This window comes from Cheilinus undulatus, linkage group 17 (assembly GCF_018320785.1).
Source record: "Cheilinus undulatus linkage group 17, ASM1832078v1, whole genome shotgun sequence".
In the NCBI taxonomy this organism is placed as follows: Eukaryota; Metazoa; Chordata; class Actinopteri; order Labriformes; family Labridae; genus Cheilinus; species Cheilinus undulatus.
In genome coordinates this window covers 41,103,256-41,127,090 of record NC_054881.1, presented here as the reverse complement: position 1 = coordinate 41,127,090, position 23,835 = coordinate 41,103,256, and the positions used below count along the sequence as shown (strand labels likewise).

Below are 23,835 nucleotides of genomic sequence, written 5' to 3'. Positions count from 1 at the left end.
TGCTACGTTATCTACATAGTAACAAAGGTAGCATAGCTAAAGCTTACTTAGCTACACAAAGAACATAGCTATGTAGATCATGTAGCTGCTTTGTGAGCTCAGCTTTAGCGATGTTTTCTACATAACTACATTATCTATGCGGTTACATAGACAACATAGTAACAGCTTACTTAGCTAGAGAATGTCCCAGTGTAGATTATGCAGCCACTTTGTGAGCAAAGCTTTTGCTACGTAGTTACATGGACAACATAGTTAAAACTAACTTGGCTATGTAGAGAACATAACTATTTAGATTTTAAAACCATCTTGTGAGCTGAGCTTTCTCTACGTTATCTACATTGCTCCGTTATCTACATAGTGACATCAACAACACAGTCACAGCTTACTCAGCTACACAGAGAACATAGCTATGTAGATCATGTAGCTGCTTTGTGAGACTACCTTTGGCTGTTTTCTACATAGCTACATTATCTATGTAGTGGAACAGACAACATAGTTAAAGCTAACTTAACTATGTGGAGAATGTCCCAATGTAGATTATGTAAAACCATCTTGTGAGCTGAGCTTTATCTACGTTATCTACATTGCTCCGTTATCTATGTAGTAAAATCAACAACACAGTCACAGCTTACTTAGCTACACAGAGAACATAGCTATGTAGATTATGTAGCCATTTTGCGAGCTAAGCTTTTGCTACATAGTGACATGGACAACATTATTAAATCTAACTTGGCTAAGTAGAGAACATGACTACATAGATTTTGTAACTGTCTTGTGAGCTTAGCTTTTGCTCTGTTATCTACATGGCTATGTTAGCTACATAGTTACATTGACAACATAGAAACAGCTAAATTAACTACACAAAGGACATAGCTATGTAGATCATGTAGCTGCTTTGTGAAACTAGCTTTAGCTATGTTATCTACATTAGCTACATAGCTTTCACAGCTAACTTTGCTACCCAAGCTACGTTTGCTGTGAGTGTTTTCATAAAGGACCTTCTTTCCTGTAGGCAGACTGTTGATTTGGTTTTATCAAACATTTAATCAGGTTTTGCAGGTCAGATTTTTAACTTATCCTAATCCTTACCCTGACCCTAATCAGAAGGTTAATCCAATTTTATTTCTAAAGTCTGAGAGTTGATTGTCATTCTGACATAGCTGGTGTTTCAGATAAATGGTCTGTGAGAGTGTGTGACAGAGATGTCCGGTCTGCAGACAGACCCCTCTCAATACCAGACTCATTTAGCTATAGGAATGAACAAAAGGGCCAAAGTTGTTAGAAAGGCCTAAGTGTAGATGAGCTGCAAAGAGAAGAAGAAGAAATTTAGTCTAATATGCATATTACTGCAGTATTATCTTTTGTTTACTACATGAGCTAACATATAGTCAAGACTAGCTACTGGTCATACACGGCTGTGAGAGGTTTTATCAGTACCACTGCAATGACATTTAACCGTTTGCCATTAAAGATTGGGAAGAAAGAAAGGAAAGAAATATGGTGTGTTTGTAACTTGTATTTTGTAAGGCACAAACAAGATGTCATTCTAATTCCTGAACCGAAAATGAAAATGCAGCTTTTTCTGCGTAGCCTCCAGATTTTATGGTTTTGGTTTTGATCCTCCCTTTCCTCTGTTCTCCCTGCTAGACTTCTACAGGAAGCGTTCAACAATGGGACCCCTCCAGAGGTTCACAAACCCAGCTGTAAGAAGCTTAACACACACTACAGGGACACAAACGTGACCTTGTTTATACTGTCACGTACACACATATCTCCAATGTGCATGGAGAAAGTCAAAACTCCGCCATCCATTAACATGAAGATTAAATACAGCCCCCTTTGTTAGTGTGATAAAACCAGCGAGTTGACAGCAGACCAACATTGTTCAGGGAGATTTCTGATTAGCGTGCAGAGACCGGGAACAGCTGATGAACCTGCAGCTGACCTCAGAGAGAACATTTGGTTTATTTGCTCTGCAGAAGTGATGGAGTATTCACGACACCCCGGTTCAAGTCGAGGCAAATGAGGCATTGATGGAAATTTAATAAATACACAGACTCAAGACTGTCTGGAGGTCCATGTGCTTTATTAAGCACTCCACTTCCTGCTACTTTGTACCTTAAATCTAACACTCTTCAGATAACTTTTTGGGATATTTTTATGCGTGCATGTGCTATAATGTAAATATATAAAAATCTATTTTTGACAACCTCAGAGTGGACGAACCTTAGCAGCCCCCTCAAGCTCTTTGGTGCCCGTCTGCGGGGGGGTTGGTCCCCACTTTACAGGCCTATGTTTCAAGCCTGGTGGTGCATCAAATCCATGCAATCATAACCTATGTCAGTGTGAGTTTGTGTGTCCTCTTTACCCTACAATACTCCGCCCAAACACTACTTGGCAGTGTAATGTTTTAATGTCTTCAGTGGGAGAGGACAGGACAGTGGATATATGATACCAGAGAGAAAGAGAGGAGTGTCAGGGTGGATAAAGGTGGGACGTAAATGCAGACCCGGGTTTCTTAAAGTTAACCCCAAAGGGATAACCACTAGAATCCCGAACGATTATTGGAAAAGGGAAACGAACTGAAACCAAAAGGGAGAATCCCAAACCAAAAGTGCCCATTTTGAATCACACTGAGAAAAAATGAGGAACTAAACCACGGCTGCCTAGCAGCTGATAAGAAACTAAACTTCCTGGGCATTCTAAGAAACAGTCTTAGGGAAATTAATGAACAAAAGCCACCCAGCTGGTGTTACGAGAAAACTAAAAGACTGGACAAAGAAATCCAACAACCTTGAAATATTTGAATCAGGGAAAACACAAGAAGGCTCAAGAAGTGCTTTGGTTCACTAACATTCATGGAAATAGAGGAAATTAGGAGAGATGCTCTCTCTACCTCTGATGGTGAGATGAGTCAGCGCAGAGCAGAGCAGCTGAAGAGTATAAGCAAGCTTCCCACACCTGGTCACAATCAAGGCCAATCAGCCACACACACCTGACTCTGCACTGAGCTGATTCCCTCACCTGCCTCTGTGAGCAGTGAGAGTGAGAACCCTCACAGGGGAGAAGGATGTGTGTGTAAGGAGCCTCAGTAGATTGGAACCTGTGCTGCCCAGTAGGCAGACAAGCTTCCATACATGGGGGGCAATCTACCTGCTAAAGCATCTACAATCTACAGTAGAGCAAATCTTATGCCAGTGTACAGCTACATTGCCTGTTCCTGTACAGGCAATCACTGCAGCTAAAACCAGGGAAATTACAGTGCCTATAAACAGCATGCATTCCTTGGATGTTCTACTCTTTTATAAATCAATCATGGCCAATATAATTTGGCTTTTCTGACAACAAAAAACAAAAAAGCCTCTTTAAAGGGAAAACAGATTTCTACAAAGTAATGTCGAATAAATAAGGTTATGTAATATATGGCAGCATTGAATTAAACTAAATGGCATTTTCCTGTATGTTGCTGCATTCATTTTACCCTCTAGAGCTGCTGAGAAGTATCCCTACAGCATGATGCTGCCACCACCATGCCTCACAGTGGGGATGGTGTGTTTGTGATGACGTGCAATGTTTGATGTCTTGTCTCTAGTCTAATCCATCCAGAGAACTTTCTTCCTTTTTTTTTTAAAGATTAATTTTTGCCTTTATCAGATAGGACAGCGGTTAGAGTCAGAAACAGGGAAGACAGCAGGGAGAGACATGCAGGAAATAGTTCCACGGGCCAGATTTGAACCCGGGTCGCCTGTGTAAATGGCACGTGCCTTAACCACTCAGCCACTGGTGCACCAGAACTTTCTTCCTTTTGACCATGGAGTCTCCCACATGCCTTTTGACGAACTCAAGTCCAGTTGAATCTGAGTTTTCTTTTTCCCACTCTCCCATAAAGCTCTGACTGGTGAAGAACCTTAAGAACAGTTGTTGCCTGCAGAGTCTCTCCCATCTCAGCTGCTGAAGCTTGGAACTCCTTCAGAGTAGTCATAGGTGTCTTGGTGTCCTCACTCACTAGTCTCCTTCTTGCACGCTCACTCAGTTTTTGAGGACGGTCTGATCTTGGCGGATTTACACATGTTCTCTCCATTTCCTTGTGATGGATTTAACTGAACTGTGGGGGATGTTCAGAGACTTGGAGATGTTATTTTGTACCCATCCCCTGACTCTAACATTTCAATAACCTTTTATTTGAGTTGCTTGGGGTGATCTTTTGTCTTCGTGGTGTAATGGTGGCCAGGAATACTGATCTTCCCATGACTGGACCATCCAGACACAGGTGTTTATGTACTACATTCACCCAAAACATATTCAGAGCACTCAGTTCACTAACGGTGAGACTACAAGCACCAACTGTTGAACTTATGTCAGTCACTTTGAAGGGGTTTATATTTATGCAGTAATGTATTTACATTGCATATTTTATTCAGTTGAAATGACCTTGTAGAAATCTGTTTTCACAAATAGATATTTTTATGCATAAAGAGAGTTTTGAAACTTTTTCTTTTAACCATTTTAAAGCTTTACATACTTTTTTTTCCATGAAAACAATGTAAACTACCCCAAATGTAGAAACTAGCCAAACCTGCAGATATAGCCAGTACCAGCTGATAATCCTGAACAGATGACTCTTCTGCTGTTCACAGTCCACGGTCAAAGGCCAACCGCAGAACATGGCATTTATGGTTGAGAAAGTCCAGTGAAAAGTGAACATGATGAGGAGGCATGGAGACCTCATGATCTTAATCATCATCTGCTAACTCAAGGGGAGGCGGGGTGCGGATGGGTCAAACACATGATATTCCCGCTGAGAAGCGCAGCTTCTACCTGAGGAGATTCAACCCCTGAGGTCCTGAGCCGGAGCGTTCGTGCCCCCTTCATTCATATTCACAGCAGGAGACCTGTCACTAAAACCAAATCTGTCACTGATTAGCTTCCTCACAGTTATGACAAGAGGAATCATAAACTAAAGGTGAGCTGGAGACCCCCAGGTGAGACTGTGACCTATGTAAACGCTGACTTTTGGTGTCTCCTGTTCGCTGTACTGCACTGCTGCACATGGGGATGTGTTGTGAATATGTCGCTGACATTGTTCAGGTTTACCTCCCGTGAAAGCCAAATGGAAAACATCTCCTCCCTGTGATTTTGATTGGATGGACCGCCTGAGTTGGCAAACATAATATAATAAAAGTCAGACCATGCCTTAAAACAGCCACTGTAATATCAACACCAAAAGCACATGAGTGTAAAAATGTTGAACTAACCCTGGAAACTAAAATAAAGTACATGTAAGAAGAGGATTTTTGGGTTAAACAGCATTTCATGAGTCCTACCTTCTTATTCTGCTCTCCCTACTTTTCTGGACTCAATACAGGTGAAACTAACTTTCACCATTAGAAGTAAGGAAATGCTGATTCAGTCAGCTTGAAGGTAGATGTGATTCCAGTGAAAATGCATGAGATTTCATATCCATTTAACCCACTACTGCTAACATTCTCTCACCCTAAGATTTAGTGATCAAGTAATCTGTCTGTATTTACTAAACTATAAACGCTGGAATGGCTAGTCATTCAGTCCTTAGAGGTGTTGACTGGAACTATTTCTGTGCTAATGTTTTTTTGCTGGCTGCTAATAATACCTTTATAAGGTATCTTGTATCTTGCATGGAAAAGGGAGCTGCAGTGTTGCCCAAATTTGTTAAAAAGAAGTCATTCCAAATACCAAAAACTGTTTTGTTTTTCCTTTAACTCCTGCCAGTACAGACGAATCTCCGGGGTTTTCAGAATATGTGAGATAGATTCTTTAAAGTTCAGCTTGAGTTTAGAGAGCCTCCAGTAGTCTTAAAACAGAAGGTCCTTCTTTGTGCCTCTATCCCTGAGAAACAAAGAACACGGACAAAACCTGCAAGGCTTTTTCTCTCTTTGTGCCTTTGCTTGGAGGAACGGAAATATGGTTCAAATCTGCAAAGCTGCCCTTTTCATGTACTCCTACACCAAGTCCTCAACATGGTCATGGCACAGGGTGACCATGTGTGGAGGATAGCAATCCCTGAACTTTAGCAGGGTTAATCACCGCAAACCTGCAGGAAAATCACACACCTGGTCTTCCAGCAGGGGCTGATTGGTGGGTCGTGTTTTGAGGTGCTTTTAAGCCACATGCAGGTAATCGACATGCAGGAGTGGAGCATGCAGAGGTGTAAGACACTGCAGCAGAAGACAAGACAGAGAATGTCAGTGCAAGGCCGGGGGATGAGTTCAGGTCACAGGGCTGTAAGAAGCCGGAGGATGATGAGGATGCACTAGAGTGAAGAAGAAGAGAGAGGCCGGAGCACATGCACTGAGTAGTGATGCTGTACATCCTTTTGGTTGTCTACAAGTCCTCCGTTCTGAACTAGGCCCAGATTTTAAGGCCAAGTTAATAAAAGAACTGTGTCAGATGTATTGTTGCCACAAAATCAGCCCTAAACTAAACAACCCATGAGGAACTGGAGCCTGTGAGAGATTCAAACAGACACTCTTGAGCCTGCTAGGGACACTAGAAGTAGAGCAGGTCCACCAGTTCTGCACCTGCTTTTCTGGTGTTTGACAGCCACATTAGGACCCCCCTGGACACGCTGACAGGAGTAGTAGGCCCAGAGTTTGGACTTCAGCAGGTTGACTTGACAATGTCTATATGCCTAAATGCACTAAGCTGCTCCCCTGTGATTGGCTGATTAGGTAGGCAGGTAAGTAGGTATGTAGGTAGGTGGGTAGGTAGGTACGTAGACAGGCAGGTGGGTATTTAGGTAGGCAGTAGGTAGGGAGGTAGATAGGTAAGTAGGTAGGTGGGTGGGTAGGAAGGTATGGTAGGAAGGTATGGTAGGTAAGTATTTAGGAATGTAGGTAGGTAGGTAGGTAGGTAGGTAGGTATGTAGGTAGGTGGGTAGGTAGGTACGTAAGTAGGCAGGTCGGTAGGTACGTAGGTGGATAGGTAAGTAGGTAGGTGGGTAGGTAGGTACTTAGGTAAGTAGGTAGGTAGGTAGGTACGTAGGTAGGAAAGTAAGTAAGTAGGTAGATTAGTAAGTATGTAGGTAGGTAAGTAGGTAGGTAGGTAGGTACATATGTAGGCAACTTGGGCAGATTTCATGGGCAGCTAGCCTCCTATTTTTTTGTAAATCTTTAAAAGTGAATCAGTGAAATTGGATATCTGATCCACAGGCAAAGCCAAGTCTCGATCTTGTAAGGGCAGACAGACAGAGACGATGTTTGAACTGTAATGAACTCTGTAGAGCCATGGATTATTACAGGGAAAGTCAATGACTTAAGGCTTATTTATTAATAATTCAGAAAAACGGTCCACTCATAGTGTAAACCTCATTGTAAACAACTAATGGAGTCAAGTTTGGCTGAACACCCTCCCGCCGTCTCGTCTCCTCCCATGTCAACCATCCTGAGACGTCAGATGTCACGCCAAGAAACGACTGCACCCTGAGCAGAATATGATATCCTCCAATCACAATAGCTGTGTGACATGCCAAGAATGTGATGTCACATGCTGCTAACAACTGTGCGTGTGTGTGCACATGTGTAGCTACATTCTAGGAGGCCAGTTCACTGAGCACAAGAGAGTGTCGTTAAATCGGCCCGTTCCTAGGAAACTGATTCTCACAGTTCAAAAAGGGTACAAGCCATAACTTTAAAAGAGAAAATTGGTTTGACACTGCCTGCAGGGAGTGACTTTAGCACAGTTGTGTCACTTATCATTGTTAAAACAATCCCTCTACCGAGAAAAGCCCCAGCAAATTTCCTGTATGCTGACATCAGGGTCCGAGAGAAACTTTGACAGAAGTCACATTCCCGTCATTGTTAGGCGGTCACAGTCTCACAGAGGAAAGCCCAGTAAACGGTACACAACCACAGCTTCCTCCAACTTTGGACTCCATTTCTATAACAATGCTGATCCGTTCGACCAGAAGACACAGGAAGAACAACAAAACAGAAGTCTAGAGCTACGCTGGCAGCTTTTGGGGTTCTAGGTAGAATTATACCCAAGATCAGATCATAACATATTATAACTGGCCCACCAGTATGAGGTCTCCTGATTTCCTCCAGTAAAAAAAAATGGAAATTTCCCCTTGTTGGTTAAATTTCCTTGTTATATCATCAAAATGTGAAAAAATTAAAAAAAAAAAAAAAAAATCAAATAAAAAGTAAAGAACATGGGAAAATAAATTTATTTGTGTTTTTATTTCATTTTATTCATTTTGCATCTTACAATTACGACTTAAACTTATGATTTTGGCTTTGTATTTCATAAACCTTTAGAATGACATTTTTAAATTTTAAGTCATATTTTGACCTTTTAAATGTATAATTTTGGCTTTTATCTCTTATTTTGTGCCTTTTTATTCATAATTTCAGATTTTATCTCATATTTTGAACTTTAAAACTCATGATTTTGACTTGGAGCTTCAATTTTTACCATTTAAACTCGTGATTTTGAAATTTATCTCATATTTTGACCTATAAAACCTGTGATTTTGAATTTCTGTGTCAAATATTTGCCTTTTAAAAACTTTTTTTAACTATTAATGTCATGTTTTGACCTTTTTGGTAATTCATTGATCATTGATCCTATTGATGAGATAATGGTATCATAAAATTATGTACCATATATGATACAACAGGCTTTAAGGGGTTAAAAGTAGAAAAATGGGTTAGAAGGGGCAAAAATGTGCATAAATAGTGGTTAAAGGGAGTTAAAATGTGGCTGAAATGGCTTCAAATTGGCAAAAATGGGTGAAAATTTGGCAAAATGGGATGAAACACTGATATAAACTTGCAAAAACGGGTTAACTGAGAAAGAAAAAACAGGTAGATATTGGCAGAAATTGATTAAACTAGCAAATATGGGCGTATCAAATGGTGAAATGTGGTTGAAAAGGGGAAAAATTTAGTGTAAAAAGGGTTTAATAGTGGCAGTCATGGGTCAACAGAGGCAACATTAAGCTTAAGTGGCAAGAATTAGTTAAGAAGTGGCAAAAACAGGCAGAAAAAAGTGGTGGAAAGATTTTAAAACGGACAAAAAAATAAGTGTTAAATGGCAAAAATGTGTTAAAATTGATGGGGGGAAAACATAAAAAGGGGTAAAAAATTTGACAAAATTGGTGTAAAGTGGCAACAGTGACATTAAAAATATATATTCTTAGTCTTTTTAGGGCATCTGGAAACCCCCTCCCAGTGTCTAGCGACCCCCAAGGGGTCCCGACCCCAAGGTTGAGAACCCCTGCTTTTTGTAACACTGCTGCTTTAAGTGCCTCTGTTGGGACAAATAACATTTTTTGATTTGAACCAAACACGCTTAGTGAAAGTTAACATCCTGCCCTTCCTTATAGTCAGTTTCCAGTGTAATTTATTAGAATTTTTACCAAAATCAAGCTAAAATGTAGAAGCAAGATTTTGGATTAAAAGACCAACTTAAGCGACAGGCTTTAGGCTTGAACTCTTTTTTACACCTTACGTTGGTTTAAATTTGTAAAAACCCACCGACAGACGTAAAGGATGACCAGCAGCTCTGATGCAAGGAAAACTTGCGAAAAGAGGAGATACGGGGTTTCTGCTCAGTACTGATCAGATGCATGATAGTTTAGTGGAAATAAGTTTTGGAAGTATTTGGTCTTTGAAAAATAAAAAAAGGAATTATGAGCTGACAGCAACAAGGGTTCATCCCCAGAGGACCCTGCATGTCTCCACCAACGTCATGCTAATCCAACCATGACGAGCCATTCTACTAACCCTAACCTGAGTCACCCTGACCCCTGAACCCAAATGTGAACCTCAGGATCCACTTAGAGAACATATCCAGGGTTAATAAGGCTACATCGTCTGGAAACCATGAATACTTTTACAAAATGTGATGCTAGGCTGTTCAACAATTGCTTTAATTGTATTTTGACTAAATCGTAGAGGGCACAACCCTCTATCCTCATTGAAAGGCACTGATTTATTCATTTACCTCTAAGGCTTGTTGGCTGCAACTCTTTGCACCATAATGTTGATCACCGACACCAACCCTGCTCTGACTCCTGGAGCCATTAGGCCTCATCCTCACGGGACCCTGCATGTCTCCACTCATTTCATGCTCATCCATAAATGCTGGGCCATTACTCTTTAACACAGAAATGGCAACCTCATGATGATGCTCTGCTGAAAAAGTCATAAGGTAATAAGGATGCATCCTCAGAGAACCATGAATATTTGCATTTGCCGTTGTAAATGACCCAGCAGCATTATGACTAAATCAGCTAATAATTCAAATGTTTAGGAATCTCTTTTTCTATTTTTTTCACGTTATAGACCATGCTTAATAACTGCATAAGTAGGAACTTGATGTTAGGTAAAGTGACCTGTTTTATGTTTTTAGAGTTGTCACATCACATATAGCACTTTTTAAATCACTGACTGTGTAACCTTAAAGTTTTTGTCAGGATCGATTTGATTAATTTCAGATTTTCTTTAGAAAACCCCACGAAAAGTAAACCTGGATGGCCAAGAAAGTTCATTTACTCTTCTACTCTTTTACCACTTTGAATGTTTTTTAACCACTGGTCAGGAACACAAGTGGACAAAAATGTTGGCACCCTTATGTTACAGAAAGAAAAACCCACAGTGGTAACTGAGATAACTTGAAACCAAGACATTGGTTTGGCCTGTACTAAAGTGACGGTACCCTTAACTAAGATGTTTTTTTGCACAACCTTTCAGGGCAATATCGATTTCTGTAACTCTCACCGAGACTTCTGCAACTGTCCCGGGTATTTTGGCCCTAAACTGCTCCAGTTGTCTCAGGTCTGAAGGGTTCTTCTCCAGACTGCATGTTCCAGCTCCTTCCACAGATGTTCACAAGGATTTAGATCAGGACTCAGAGAAGGTCTCCTCAGAATAGTCCAGTGTTTGGTTCTTAGCCATTCTTGGCTGTTTTTAGCTGTTTTTCTACTCTTTATCTTGTTAGAGGATCCCCGACCTGGACTGAGACCAAGCTTTCTGATGCTGGGCAGCACATTTGGCTCCAGAAGGCCATGGCAGTCTTGAAATGTCATTGTACCCTGCAGCATCTCATGACCCCTTGTGCCAGATGCAGCAAAGCCATCCCGGAACATAAGCGAACCTCCTCCATGTCTCACAGTCGCTACAGTCTTCTTTTTTTTTGCTTCATTTTTGCATCTGTGAACATAGCGCTGATGTGACTGTCCAAAAAGCTCCAGTATTGTCTCATCTGACCAGAAGATTTGTGATTTGTCAGTATGCATTTTTGGCAAATTCCAGTCTGGCTTTTTTATAGTTTTCTTTAAACAGTGGAGTCTTCCTCAGTCGTCTTCCATGAAGTCCACTTTGGCTCAAACAGTGATGATGGTGCGCTCTGACACTGATGAACATTTACCTTGGAGTTCCCCTCTAATCTCTTTGGAAGTTGTTCTGAGCTCTTTGGTTACCATTCCTATTATCTGTCTTGTAGCCACATCCAGGGAGGTTGGCTACAGTCCCGTAGACCTTAAACTTCTGAATAATCTGGTCAACTTAGGGCGCTTTCACATTAGGCCCAGTTGTTTTGAACCGTGCCATGGCGTGATTCCTCCCCTCCGGCTTGCCTTCACACTAATAACATCAATCCGTGCCCGGGCCCACTTGTGTCTGTACTCAGTCTTAAACAGCAGGTGGCGGTATGCAGGTAGCTGGTTTACAAGCCCAACAAGGAGGAGAGAGAATAAGAAGCTACCATGGCAACCACTGGGGTCATGACCTGAGTGAAGATTGTTTTTGTTTTAACCCGGCAAAAACGTCCATCCTGCAGCCATGGAGGATTTGAAATCACTTTTTAAGATGCCAGCAACTTCGCTCTTCATATCTGCATATCTACTACAGCTCAGAGGATTAAATGGGCTCGCACTGGGCAGATACAGCAGTTTTTGAGGTGACAGGAGACTTTTATTGCCTTTGCACCTCCTCTCACTGACCCCAACTTGTGTTCATCTGTAAGGTGAGTCACAACAGGCCATTTATTTGCTGGATTCTGATGATTTCTGCCCTTTATTGAGGAAAAATGTGAACAAACTGCCGCTCTGTGGAAAGAAGTTTAGCTTTTACAATGACATCATAAAGCTGATACAGCACTCTGTCCCGTATTCAGGTGCGGTTGCATTCACATCTCTTCCGAACTGTGCCAGAGTCCCCTTGAATCGTGCCCGAGACCACCTCCCCATGTGGGACTGGGCTCGGTGCCCGGGCGCGGTTCATTTGCATCCACATTTAGCAAAACAAACCAGACTTTGGGCTCAAGTGCACTCGGATCCAGGACTGGGCCCCTAGTGTGTAAGCACCCTTAGCGATGGTCTTATGGCCTTTACCTTTAATGTGCTTTTCTATCAATCTCTTTCTGATCTCCTGGGACAACCGTCTCCGTAGCTTTCTGTGCTCCATGTTCAGTGTGGTACCGTGATACCAAACAGCACAGTGACGACTTTTCAGCCGTTAAATAGGCAGACTGACTGATTACAAGTTTGAAGACACCTGTAATGCTGATTACAGGACAAACCCGAGTTTAACACGTCTCTTTGGTCGCATTATTTGACATCTTTTCAAGGGGAACCATCATTTCAGTCCAGGAGTGTTTCATTATTTATTTATCTATTTTTAATAATTCTGTTGAACTAAAATTCAAAAGCAACGTCTGATTTTCATTAGTTAATTTCAGTGAATTTTTATTTATTTTTACTTCTGTCAGTTTCATGTTATGTCTTAAATGAAAGGGTTACCAACATTTTTTTCTGCGTGTGTATCTAGACTAGAAAAAATCCGATCCCTGACCATATCTCTGATGCACTTTTGCAAGCCAAAAAAAATCTATTATCATTGCAGAGTCTTAAAAATGGTCAAATCTAAGCATCAGAAGAAAATATCCTGAGTTTAATTGCACAGCTCCGAGCTTTTACCCTCTTTATTCCATATTTCCTCCATTAAATAAAATCAGTAACTTGTTTGTTCAACTCTCCCTGTCTGGTAAATGTCGCTTTTCTGCTTATCGCTCCAGCCTGTAACTGTATTCCCTGCAATAAATCTAAAGTCTGGTGGCTCACGCTGTAATAACCCTGATAACAACTTCAGGAGCAACTTTGGCTCGGCAGAACTCCTCCAGAGTAGCAGAACTGTTTTCACCATAAATAGACTTTTACACCATCAGAAACCAAGATATTTCTGTTCAGCAGTGCTCCTTCTGTCTTTATTGACAGTTTCTTTGAGAATAAAGGTGTTTCATGATAAATGTAATGTGTGTGTGTGAACATGTGCTGCCGAAAATCTAAGTTTGACTGACATTAAGACAAGCAGAACAGTGAGCAGAAGCTAATTCTGCTTTCTCTCTGCAGTCTGGAGGATATTTATCATATAAGGCCATATAAGGACACGTTGGCTCAAAATATTAAAAAGTCTGAACTGGGCTTCTGTTTTTAACCCTTGTGCCCTCCTCAAATTTACAACCCTCTGGACACCTTTGAGGCAAAAATGAACACGTGCAAAAAACTGCTATTAAATCAGCATATATCAATATTTTTACTACTTTTTTTTTCATAAATCTCTTTAGCAACTGAAACTACAAAACATTCAATAATTTTCAAGATTTTAACCCTTTAAATGTCTGTTTGATTATTTGAAATATTTCATTTTTACTACAAGAAACACAAAAAGTGAATTATTTTCCATAAAATTAATAGTGGAAAGATGGGGCTTCGGTGCTGATGAGAGTCTTGGATGGGTCAAAAATTAGAAACAAAACTGATTTGATTGCATTTGTATTTTTTATTTAGTGCCAGCTTTAACATTAGGGCACCCTCTGACACCTTCGAGGCAAAAATGTACACGTACAAAAAAAACCTGCTATTAAATCAGCATATATCAATATTTTTTTCCACCTTTATTTTCATGAATCTTTTTAACAACTTCAGACTTGCTCAAAAACACAAAATAATTCAATAATTCACAGAATTTTAAACCTTTTAATACCAGTTTGATTATTTGAAATATTTGATATTTTACTGCAAAAATGGATTATTTTCCATATAATAAATAGTAGAAAGATGGGGCTTTGGGGGTGTTAAGAGTCTTGGATGGGTCAAAGATTAGCAACAAAATTGATTTGATTGCATTAGTATTTTTTACGTGATGTCAGAAATACCCTCTGGACACCTTCGAGGCAAAAACGCCCCCATTGACTTCCATTAGAACCAGGTTTTTTTAATCTCTCTGTCGTTGCAGTATAAAATCATGCATTCTTTAATGTCAGCATTTCATTGTGAAGAAGTCTAGTGAAATTTGACATTTTTACCGTATTCCACCAGACTCAACCATTTACTCATTGTAGGACCATGCACCAATTTCTTGTATTTTTGTATATGGAGAGTTTTGTGTGAGTTTAAAAGGGTTACAATTCTGAGAATCATTGAATGTTTGGTAGTTATGAGCTTGTCTGAAGTTTTTTAAGAGATTTATATAAAAAAAAAAAGTAGAAAAAATATTGATGGATGGTGATTTAATAGCAGGTTTTTGCAGGTGTACATTTTTGCCTCGAAGGGGTCCAGAGGGTACAAAATTCACTGAGAGAGTATGAATGACATTTAAGAGTAAGACATGTTTGATTTCAAAAAATAAACTAGAAAGAAAAGTTCCTGTAAAAATTCATGCCACAAGCTGTAAAACTGACAAAATGATCACAAATTTAAAAAAAAAAAAAGTTGAGAAAAATGGCCAAAAATGCCTGAGGAGGGCACAAGGGTTAAATCTTCACCCTGCAGGAAATCAACGTGAGACAGGCCGTATTTTTCCACCGGAGGTGATAGCAGCGCCGGTGGCTTCCTGCGTGACTTGGCGATCCCGCCGGGGATGAACTTGAGGGAAACAAGGAAAGTCGTCTGCTCAGCGTGAAAGAAAGCAGATCCATCCTCTCTGATTCCTCTTTGATGAGAACTGCTTCTGACTTTGTTTTGAACTCTGACATTGGCCAGAACAAGACGGGCAAATTGAAATATCTGGAGCTCAACCCCCCCTGTGGTTCAGAGTCTAACTCCTGTGTTCTTCTTGATTCTTTGATTTGAGTGATGTGACTATGACAAATGTGGGGAGAGACGTCAACAAACAGGAAATGCCTCATGATAAAAGCAGATGAGAGCCAGCATGATAAGTGGATCTGGGTTTATTTTGGGAGGAGAAATCATCGCCTTAGCTCTTGCATTTAAATAGTTAAACATCCTTAGAATTTGAGCTCTGCTACTGTTTGGGTCTTTACAACAATCACAGCCCCATTTTTCACTATAAGAACTTTGTAAATTGGTTTTAAACTGGTTCTTTTGTTCTTAATTCTTGATTCAGACTGCCTCGGAGCATGTGAGTAGAAATTAGCACACTATCTTCAAAGTCCTCCCTAAATCCCCTCTAGGCGGGGGGAAACAAGAATCTAACACATGTGGGCAGCAGTTTGTGGTCTCCTTCGTCCTCCCTCTCCCTCTCTGTCTGATATGACAGGAGCTGCAGCTTCTCCTCTCTCTACTGAGGGCCGGCCGAGGGTCTCGACCCTTTGACTCTGTCGACGCTGAGCCAGAGTCCAGGTTACAGCCTTCTGCCTCCCACTGACAAACTGGGCACCTCTGGCCCCTGGAGTCTAGAGGTGGTGAATCTCCCAGTCACGATTTACACCAAAAGTCTTTGACACGTGTTTGCTTAGGGGATGAATATTATCAGCATAATATCAGTATCAGCAGATAAAAGCTTGTGTAGTTTAAATTTGGCAGCTATTTTGACTTTAGTTTCAGTCTTTAGATTAAAATGTTCTTTAATTTTAGCCACATTTAAGACATTTTAACTATTTCAGTCTAGATTTACTTGGTAAAAAGTCATTATATTTTACTGTCTTTGCTCGATCCAAGTAGAGATTTTAAACACAACAATGTCCTTTCACTCTGGATGTGAATTTCATTTTTTTTTTTTATTTTAGTTATTGGCTCATTGCAATGCACTTTTCATAAAGAACTATAAAAGCACTCAGAGAACACACCGCCATCTTTTTAACGATTTAAGTCAATATTTGGGATTTTAGCTCATAGTTTGACATGTTCAATCCTTATTTTGGCTTTTTAATCCCATATTTTGATCTATTAGACACACAATTAAGTCATATTTTGCCTTTTAACTTGTGAGTTCAGATTATTCTCATATTTTGACATTTTAAATTCATAATTTTTACTTTTAATATCATATTTTGAAATTTTAGACACATAATTTTAAATTTAAGTCACAGTTTTTCTACTTTTTAAGTCAAAATTTTTATTTTAGCTCATATTTTGACATTTTAAATTCACAATTTTTACTTTTTAGATCATATATTGACATTTCAGACTCAAAATTTGTAAATTTAGGTCAGATTTTTTAACTTTTTAAGTCATTATTTGGGATTTTAGCTTATAGTTTGACACGTTCACTCCCTAATTTTTTAATCCCATATTTTGACTTACAAGGCACACAAGTCATATTTTGACTTTTAAACTTGTGATTTTAAATTTTAAGTCATATTTTGACCTTTCAATCTTATGATTTCAACTTTCTATCCAACTGCCGATAAGGGAAATGCAAATAAACTTCCCATCACTAGGTGGAAAGGACCTAAACCAGTGGTTCTCAACTGGTCAGGCATCAGGACCCACCACCTCTTCCTTAAGCGAAATCACAATCCAAATTTGAAAGAAAATCTTCATTTATTTCATGAATGTTGGATAATCAGTATTCTCGGCTACCATTACACCATGGAGACAAAAGAACACTCCCAAAAATGTTGATTTTTGGGACCTGGGTAGAAAAACTTAAAGACAGGACAAAACAAAAGCACATCATTACAGAAGGATTTGCATTCATACACATTATTTTACTCTATTGTCCCACGATAGCATGGATGTTTGGTATTTGTACTTGTTATCTTGAGTGAACCAACTTTATTTCCCAACAGAAAGGAGATAAACGGGCAGAAATATTGGGAAAAATACTTCATTTTACTCATTATAATTGGAAAACATAAAAAGATATGTGTATGAAATTGTTATATTTCGTAGGGCTTCTGTTGATAGAGTTTTTGTGACTTTTTTTTCCCCTGGCACACATTCGCAACCAACTTTTGGGGCTTGACCCACCAGTTGAGAACCACTGAGCTACATGGCAGTTCTGGGGCTTTTGAAATCAGCCTCTAGTGGACACTGGAGGAACTACAGTTTCTGTACTCATTCACTGGCTTCCACTTTGTCGTCATCTGAATTTTTCCCTCCAAAAAGACTTATTCACCAGCTCCTCTGGCGTTTGCTGCTATGACAGCAGTTTACTGCATGTTTACCTCCATGTTTTTACTAAAAATATCCTGCTAGGCTTTTCATACCTCTTGAGTGCTCCTTTAAGGGTTTATTTGTTGATATTTCTTGAATTTTGAGCTGGAAGTTTGACTGCAAATACCACACATAGTGCATGTTTACTGCTAGCTGTCATCTACCTTTACACGCCAACACTGTCCTTTTGTATACATTTCAGATTCCTGGGATGCTCTCTGTAAATAGCTTTCACTGGAGGGCCCGGGTTGTTATGAGGGTCTCCTGCTTGGTCTAACATGACTCTATGATTGACTCAGACTGCATTGAATCTCTGAACAAAGCTAATTTCCGTCACTTAAAGGGATTTACTGGGACTGGGACACAGTTTGTCTTCATTACCACAGAAAGCCGCCCAGAAACGGCATAATGATCGGAGAATATTAATGTTTTCAGACAAGAGTGCATGTGTAATATTGATAGAAGACGGCTCATTAGAGACCCTGAAAGCATCGTATGCTCCAAATGATCATTTTATGTCAGGATGTATAGAACAGTCAAAGTGGGCAGAGGAAGAAAAACACATTAGAATAGAGCGCCATGGCTTATAGAGGAATATGGCATGTCAGGATGAGAGGGGAGGAAACCGTGCAGAAAACATGGACCACAAGAAAAAGTAAGCATGTGAGTGAGCCGAGGTGTAAGAGGATGAGGAAAGGGGGGTAGGGGGACATGGGTGGAGCAGCAGCGAGGAAATGCATGGAAACTAATCAGGGTCTTCCTGCGTCTCGGTCTGAGATATCTGCAGGGCTGAAGACAGGAAGGACTCCTGTAAACTGTCTCATTCACTGGGAGTTCCTGAGATCCGCATCTGACACAGAGCCAGTTTAAACTTTGTATGTATACGGGTAATTATATGATGTAGAAGGCTACAACAGGATATATCGTACGGACAGTCAGTAGCTCGCTGATAAAATGATCCTCATGTTTGTCCTTCTTTGTATATTCACATTCATAACATTTACACAGAGACATGGAGAAGTACTGCTGAAGAAATAGATACATGCAGGTGTGTGTGTGTCTCAGTGTTTGTGTGGGTGTAGTGACATAATCCAGCATCACTGCATGGAAGAAAACTGCAGGGAAAGAGCATCAAAATATTTAGAGAGAGGGCCAAAAGTGAATGTTAAGGAGGAAAACAAAAGATCTCAAGCTGCAGCAGGAGGGTTTTTGGTCAGGTGATCTCAGAATTCCATCTCTGCTGTTTGCAGATGATGTGATTCTGTTGGCCTCTTCAGCTGAGGACCTCCAGCAGGTAATGGGACGGTTTGTGGCTAGGTGCAAAGCGGTCGGGATGAGGTTCAGCACCTCCAAGTCTGAGGCCATGGTTCACTGCCGGTTGCTCCCTCTGGCAGGGAAGAGTGTTTCTGCCTCTAGTGGAGGAGTTCGAGTACCTTGAGGTCTTGTTCAAGAGTGAGGGTAGAAGAGACCAGTGTTAATTTTGGCAGCTATTTTCATTTTAGTCTCAGTCTAAAGGCCCATTTATGCTCAAGGTTAAATACGGATCCGGATCAGAGCCTTCTATCCGTGCTCCGCGTTCATTTCATCCATATTTCTGCACATTTCCATAAAGCTTACAGATACGGGACGAACGAAGCAATACCACCGGAAACCGTGGGGGCAGTGTTGCCCTCGCTACCCAATATGTAGCTCTAGTGAGACACAAAGAAGAAATAACGACGGTGGAACTTTTTGAGGAAAAGTTGTGCAGTTTGGTTAGAAACACTGCCCCCATTTTTTGTCTTTTCTGCAAGAGGTACATTATCAATACCTCCTCCTCAGTCGCCATGTTTGTTTTTGAGTTTGTTGTTGTCATAAACTTTTGACTCTGGGCTCCAACATGGAGCTCCACACAAAACCGAGGCTCCATGTGGAGCTCCATGTTGGATTTAAGTGCAGATAAAATTGGCCTGCCTTCTGGTGCCTCCTTTGGGCTTGATTCTCTGTGTAAGTGGAGTAAGTGGACATTTGGGTTAAACACCACTGAATGCTACGATTCAACATGTGGTATCACACCAATAATTATCACTATGTGTTTGATTCCAGCATTTTAATCTCCTAAGTAGTTAGGCGTGCTGCACACCTGCTATCAGGGGATTCCTCTTCCTTGTGGGCTATTTCAAGATAATTGGAATAATAACGCCCACTACTGCTAAATTGCTGGGATTCAGATCATTTTACAGCTCTATTGCATGATGATTGCAAAGAGCAGGGGAAAAACTTTCTTTTTATGTATTATTACTCATACAATCAGGCTGTTTGGTCATATTCAGAGAGCTCCCTGGACATATTTTTTTGCCCCCCACCCTTCCTATAATAATCCCACGATAATCTTACAGGGATTTCTCTCCAGCTGTGAGTCTGAGGAATTGGAACCACTATCCAGGCTGTTTGTAACCCTGTACAGCAATGTAAGTCACCAGAGACTGAGTTATTGGGACTGAAAGGTACGATTATTCCACTACTGGCCAAAGACAAGCAGTTGAACCAAATCCATCCCTAGTATTTGCTTGTTTAATCCGATCAGATTTCTGTGGCCAATTATTATTTTATATGAGTCATTCAGTACATCTACAGTTTTAAAAAAAGAGTTTCACCCGTTCTGAAAGCCAAGGGGTCCGCTTTAGGCTCCATGATGTAAAAACATTAACAGCCTGGTATGAGGATTTTTTATTACCTCCGCCAAGGAGGTTATGTGATCGGGTGAGTTTGTTAGTTTGTCAGTTAGTTTGTTAGCAACATAACTCAAAAAGTCATGGACGGATTTTGATTAAATTTTCAGGAAATGTCAGAAATGGCATAAGGAAGAACTGGTTAGATTTTGGGAGTGATCTGGATCACCGTCTGGATCCAGGAATTTTTAAAATATTCGTTACTATTAGGAGATAGGGCTGATGGCAGAGGTCTGCGCTGTTACCACTTTACACCAGGAGATGGCGGACATGAGTAACTTCAATCCCAGCAGTATTTATGGGTGTGTTTCTATTCAAAGATTTGGAGTTTATAGAGTTTGAAAGAAACACGCCCGGTCGAGGAGATGAGTCGGAGCGTAACAGAGAGAAAGACAGCCAAATGTAATGAGAATACTCACAATGCTGGGAGGAACAGAGGAATATTCACCCTCTGCCATGACTTCCAGTCGTCCAGTGAGACCATGGGTGAGACTGTCGGTGCATCTGTTGGCACCGGCAGGAAATGCTTCCATCATGACAGTCCACCAGGAGCAAATCCAATACTTTGCCTCACCATGTTTCCACCCCACCAGGGAGGGAGTAATCAGCGAATGCCGTGGTGGGGGGCACATGGGGCCGGATCCAGGAATGTATTAAAGGCTTCTTCACTATTGGGAGATAGGGCTGATGGTGGAGGTCTGCGCTCTCTCAGTGCATGTTGAGGTTCATGACTGTATCTGCCAGATTTGGCTTATGAATAAAGTTTACTTTGAAAAGAGTCTTAAACTGGAAATATGTTGCACCACAAATGATTGCTTTGATCCGTCTCTGCCATGCTGTGCTGGAATACTGTGTTGTCCATGTTTGCTCATTGGAAATGATTTAGAGTGGATGTTCAACGATGATAAACGCCTTCCAGGTGCTCCTAAATATGACTTCTTCTTTCTAGTACAGTACAGTAACCCTGACTGTCAACACAAACCCACAGCTGCTAAAGGAGTGAAGCTCCCTGGGAAATACTGTATAGTCCTTAAATGGAGAGTAGAGGGGCACTGGAGCAGTTTTTACCCAATTTATCATAAAGTTAAACTAACAAGGTTGACGTACACCTAAAATGTGCTTCTACATTTCTCTCCTGACCTTTCCTGTTAACATAGATGACTGAGTCTTTGAAATGCATCCTTTGCTTTTAGAATCCTCTCCTTTACGCACGACTTCTTTCTTTAATTGGACAGATTCTGATTCACTTTTACCCATTTACTCAATTATGCAATTACAACAGGTCTGTTATAGCAGAGGTTCTCAACCGTTTCAGCCCACGACCCCCAAAATGAAGGTGCCAGAGACCGGGGACCCCCACTGTACCTGAAGGTGGCTGAACACAGCTGTGCATATCAAGAACAGTCGTGTGGAGACAAGGCCGTCCATAAGGGGGGAAAATAGGAGATCTTTCTGGGGCCCAGTCAAAATGGGAGTAAGCAAAATCATGGTCCATTGTAAAGTTAAGCTGTGGTATTTTATATTTAACCTGAATGATAACCACTCCAACCAAAGAAACACATTCAATTAATTTGTGCAGTAAGTAGCCCTCTAAAAAATATAAATCCTTTTGTTAAAAACAGAATTAAAGTACATTAAAAATAGCTAAAAAGGGTTAATAGTGGCAAAAAATGATGGGAAAGGTGGATTTTAAAAATAGTAGAAATGGGTTAGAAATGCCAAAAATTAGATAGAAGTGGAGAAAAAGGCAAAAATAGGTGTATAACTTGATAAAAGGGGATTCAAATGTGGCTGAAATGGTGTTAAAAGTGGCAAAAATAGGGATGAAAATTGATATAAACTGGCAAAAAAGGGTTAGCTCAGGCAGAAATAGTCAAAAACTGGCAAAAATGGGCATATGAAATTTTGAAATGTGGCTCAAAAAGTGGTAAAAGGGGTTAATAGTGGCAATAATGTGTAAACAGAGCCAACATTAGGCAGAGATTTGGTTTGGAAGTGGCAAAAACAGTCAGGAAAAAGTGGTGGAAAGGGTTTCAAATTGACAAAAAAATTGTTTTAAGTTGCAAAAATATGTTGAAATTGGGCAACATTGGTGGGGGAAGTGATAAAAATGGGTAAAATTGGCAAAATTTGTGGAAAAAAAGTGGTAAAAATGAGTTAAATTGGTGGTAAAGTGGTAAAAAATTTGTTAGAATTGGCGAATTTGGTGGGTATAAGTGATAAAAAAATGGGTCTAAATTGGCAAAATTGGTGGGAAATGTGATAAAAATGTGTTAAAATTGGCAAAATTGATGGGAAAAAGTGATAAGAATGGGTTAAGATGAGAAAATTGGTGGGAAAAAGTGATTTAAAAATATTAAAATTGGCAAAATTGGTGGGAAAAGTGATAAAAAGGGGTTAAAATGGGCAGAACTGGTGTAAAGTGGACACAGTGTAATACAAAAATGTTGTTAGTTTTTTAAAGGCATCCAGAGACCCACTCTCAGTGTCTCGCGACCCCCAACTGGGTCCCGACCCCAACGTTGAGAACCCCTGTGTTATAGTATTATCACATGGTATAAAAGTAATTGAAGCGCAGAATCAGCTGTTCGGACTGAATGTTGCACATTAAAATAGCTCTCGTGCCCTAACTGCTTAATGCCTTAAAGACACAGACATCACCGCTGCTGTTATTTTTACTGCTCACATTTTCCCATGAACCGCCAGACCAAGCCCCCTCTAACGTAGCATATAAGGTTCTGTGCATGAGTGAACTCCTTACAACGCTGCCTCCCGCCTTCCTCCTCCTCCTCCTCCTCCCTGTTTCTGTCTGTCCCGCTCCTCTCAGCGCACTCGGCTGCACGCGATGGAACAGATCTCATCCCGAGCGGTGGAGGAGTCACTTTGAATCGGGACCTGGGACAGCTGAACTGTGGATGCTGCTGCCGAACAGGAAATGCCTTGTGGACTCTAACTAGTCATTTAGCGAATCGACATCTCTGCTGGGATCTCCTGTTTTAACCCAGAAGAGAACGAGAGGAACGAGTGTGGACGCTGCAAACAGGACCTCCACAGCGCGTCAGGATGCTCACGATAAGGCAGCATTGCACTTTGACAGCAGCAGCAGTAGCTGGTGAGTCATTTCTGGTTTGAATTGCGCTGGTTTTGCCTTGATTTGATGTTTGCCAGGCGCTGTTTTCTTCCGCGTCAAGGTCTCCAGCGCGTCTTTGCGCACACGCTTGGCAGCGGCTTAACGGCTGAAGCATCCGTTAGGTGTGTCACACACGTTGCCTGCACGCCCATGGAGAGGTGGTGGCACCACGGTGTCCTCGTAAACTGCCCCTAAATACTTTCCAGCCCTTATTGCCCATATGTTATTTATTCTGACTGAGGGAAACCGCAGAGCACTTGATTGTTTCTGCTGGTCTTAGAAGCATGGCACTGCCTCATTAAACAGACACATTACAGGCAGGCTAATTACTCTGTGAGGCTCAGACTGGATGTTGCATGACTGTGTTTACGCACCAGTGCCAAGGCACACTGGGAGAGTAAGTTCTGCTGCCTCTAAGGGAACATTTCTGCACTGTCATGTAATCTCATTTCATCATGTTTCTGCAGAAATGTTGCAAAAGCGTCAGATCATGAGGAAAAGTGAAGCCTAGAGCAAAATGTGGAAGAGTGAGCCTCCCCCAGGAAGAACTGATCCATTCAGTGGACCCCCACCCACAAAAAGGATTCAAAATTAAACAACAACATTTCAGACAT

The 23,835-nt window shown here is 40.8% G+C and overlaps 1 protein-coding gene across 1 annotated transcript in view; it reads left to right on the top strand.

Moving 5' to 3' along the window:
* Positions 1-22,866: 22,866 nt before the first annotated feature.
* Positions 22,867-23,835, top strand: part of itga1 (integrin, alpha 1) — a 92,984-nt gene continuing 92,015 nt past the window's right edge. Inside the window, exon 1 of the mRNA XM_041810745.1 lies at positions 22,867-23,203. Coding sequence (XP_041666679.1) covers positions 23,155-23,203 — 49 coding nt within the window. The 5' untranslated portion in view covers positions 22,867-23,154. The remainder of the gene's footprint in view (positions 23,204-23,835) is intronic.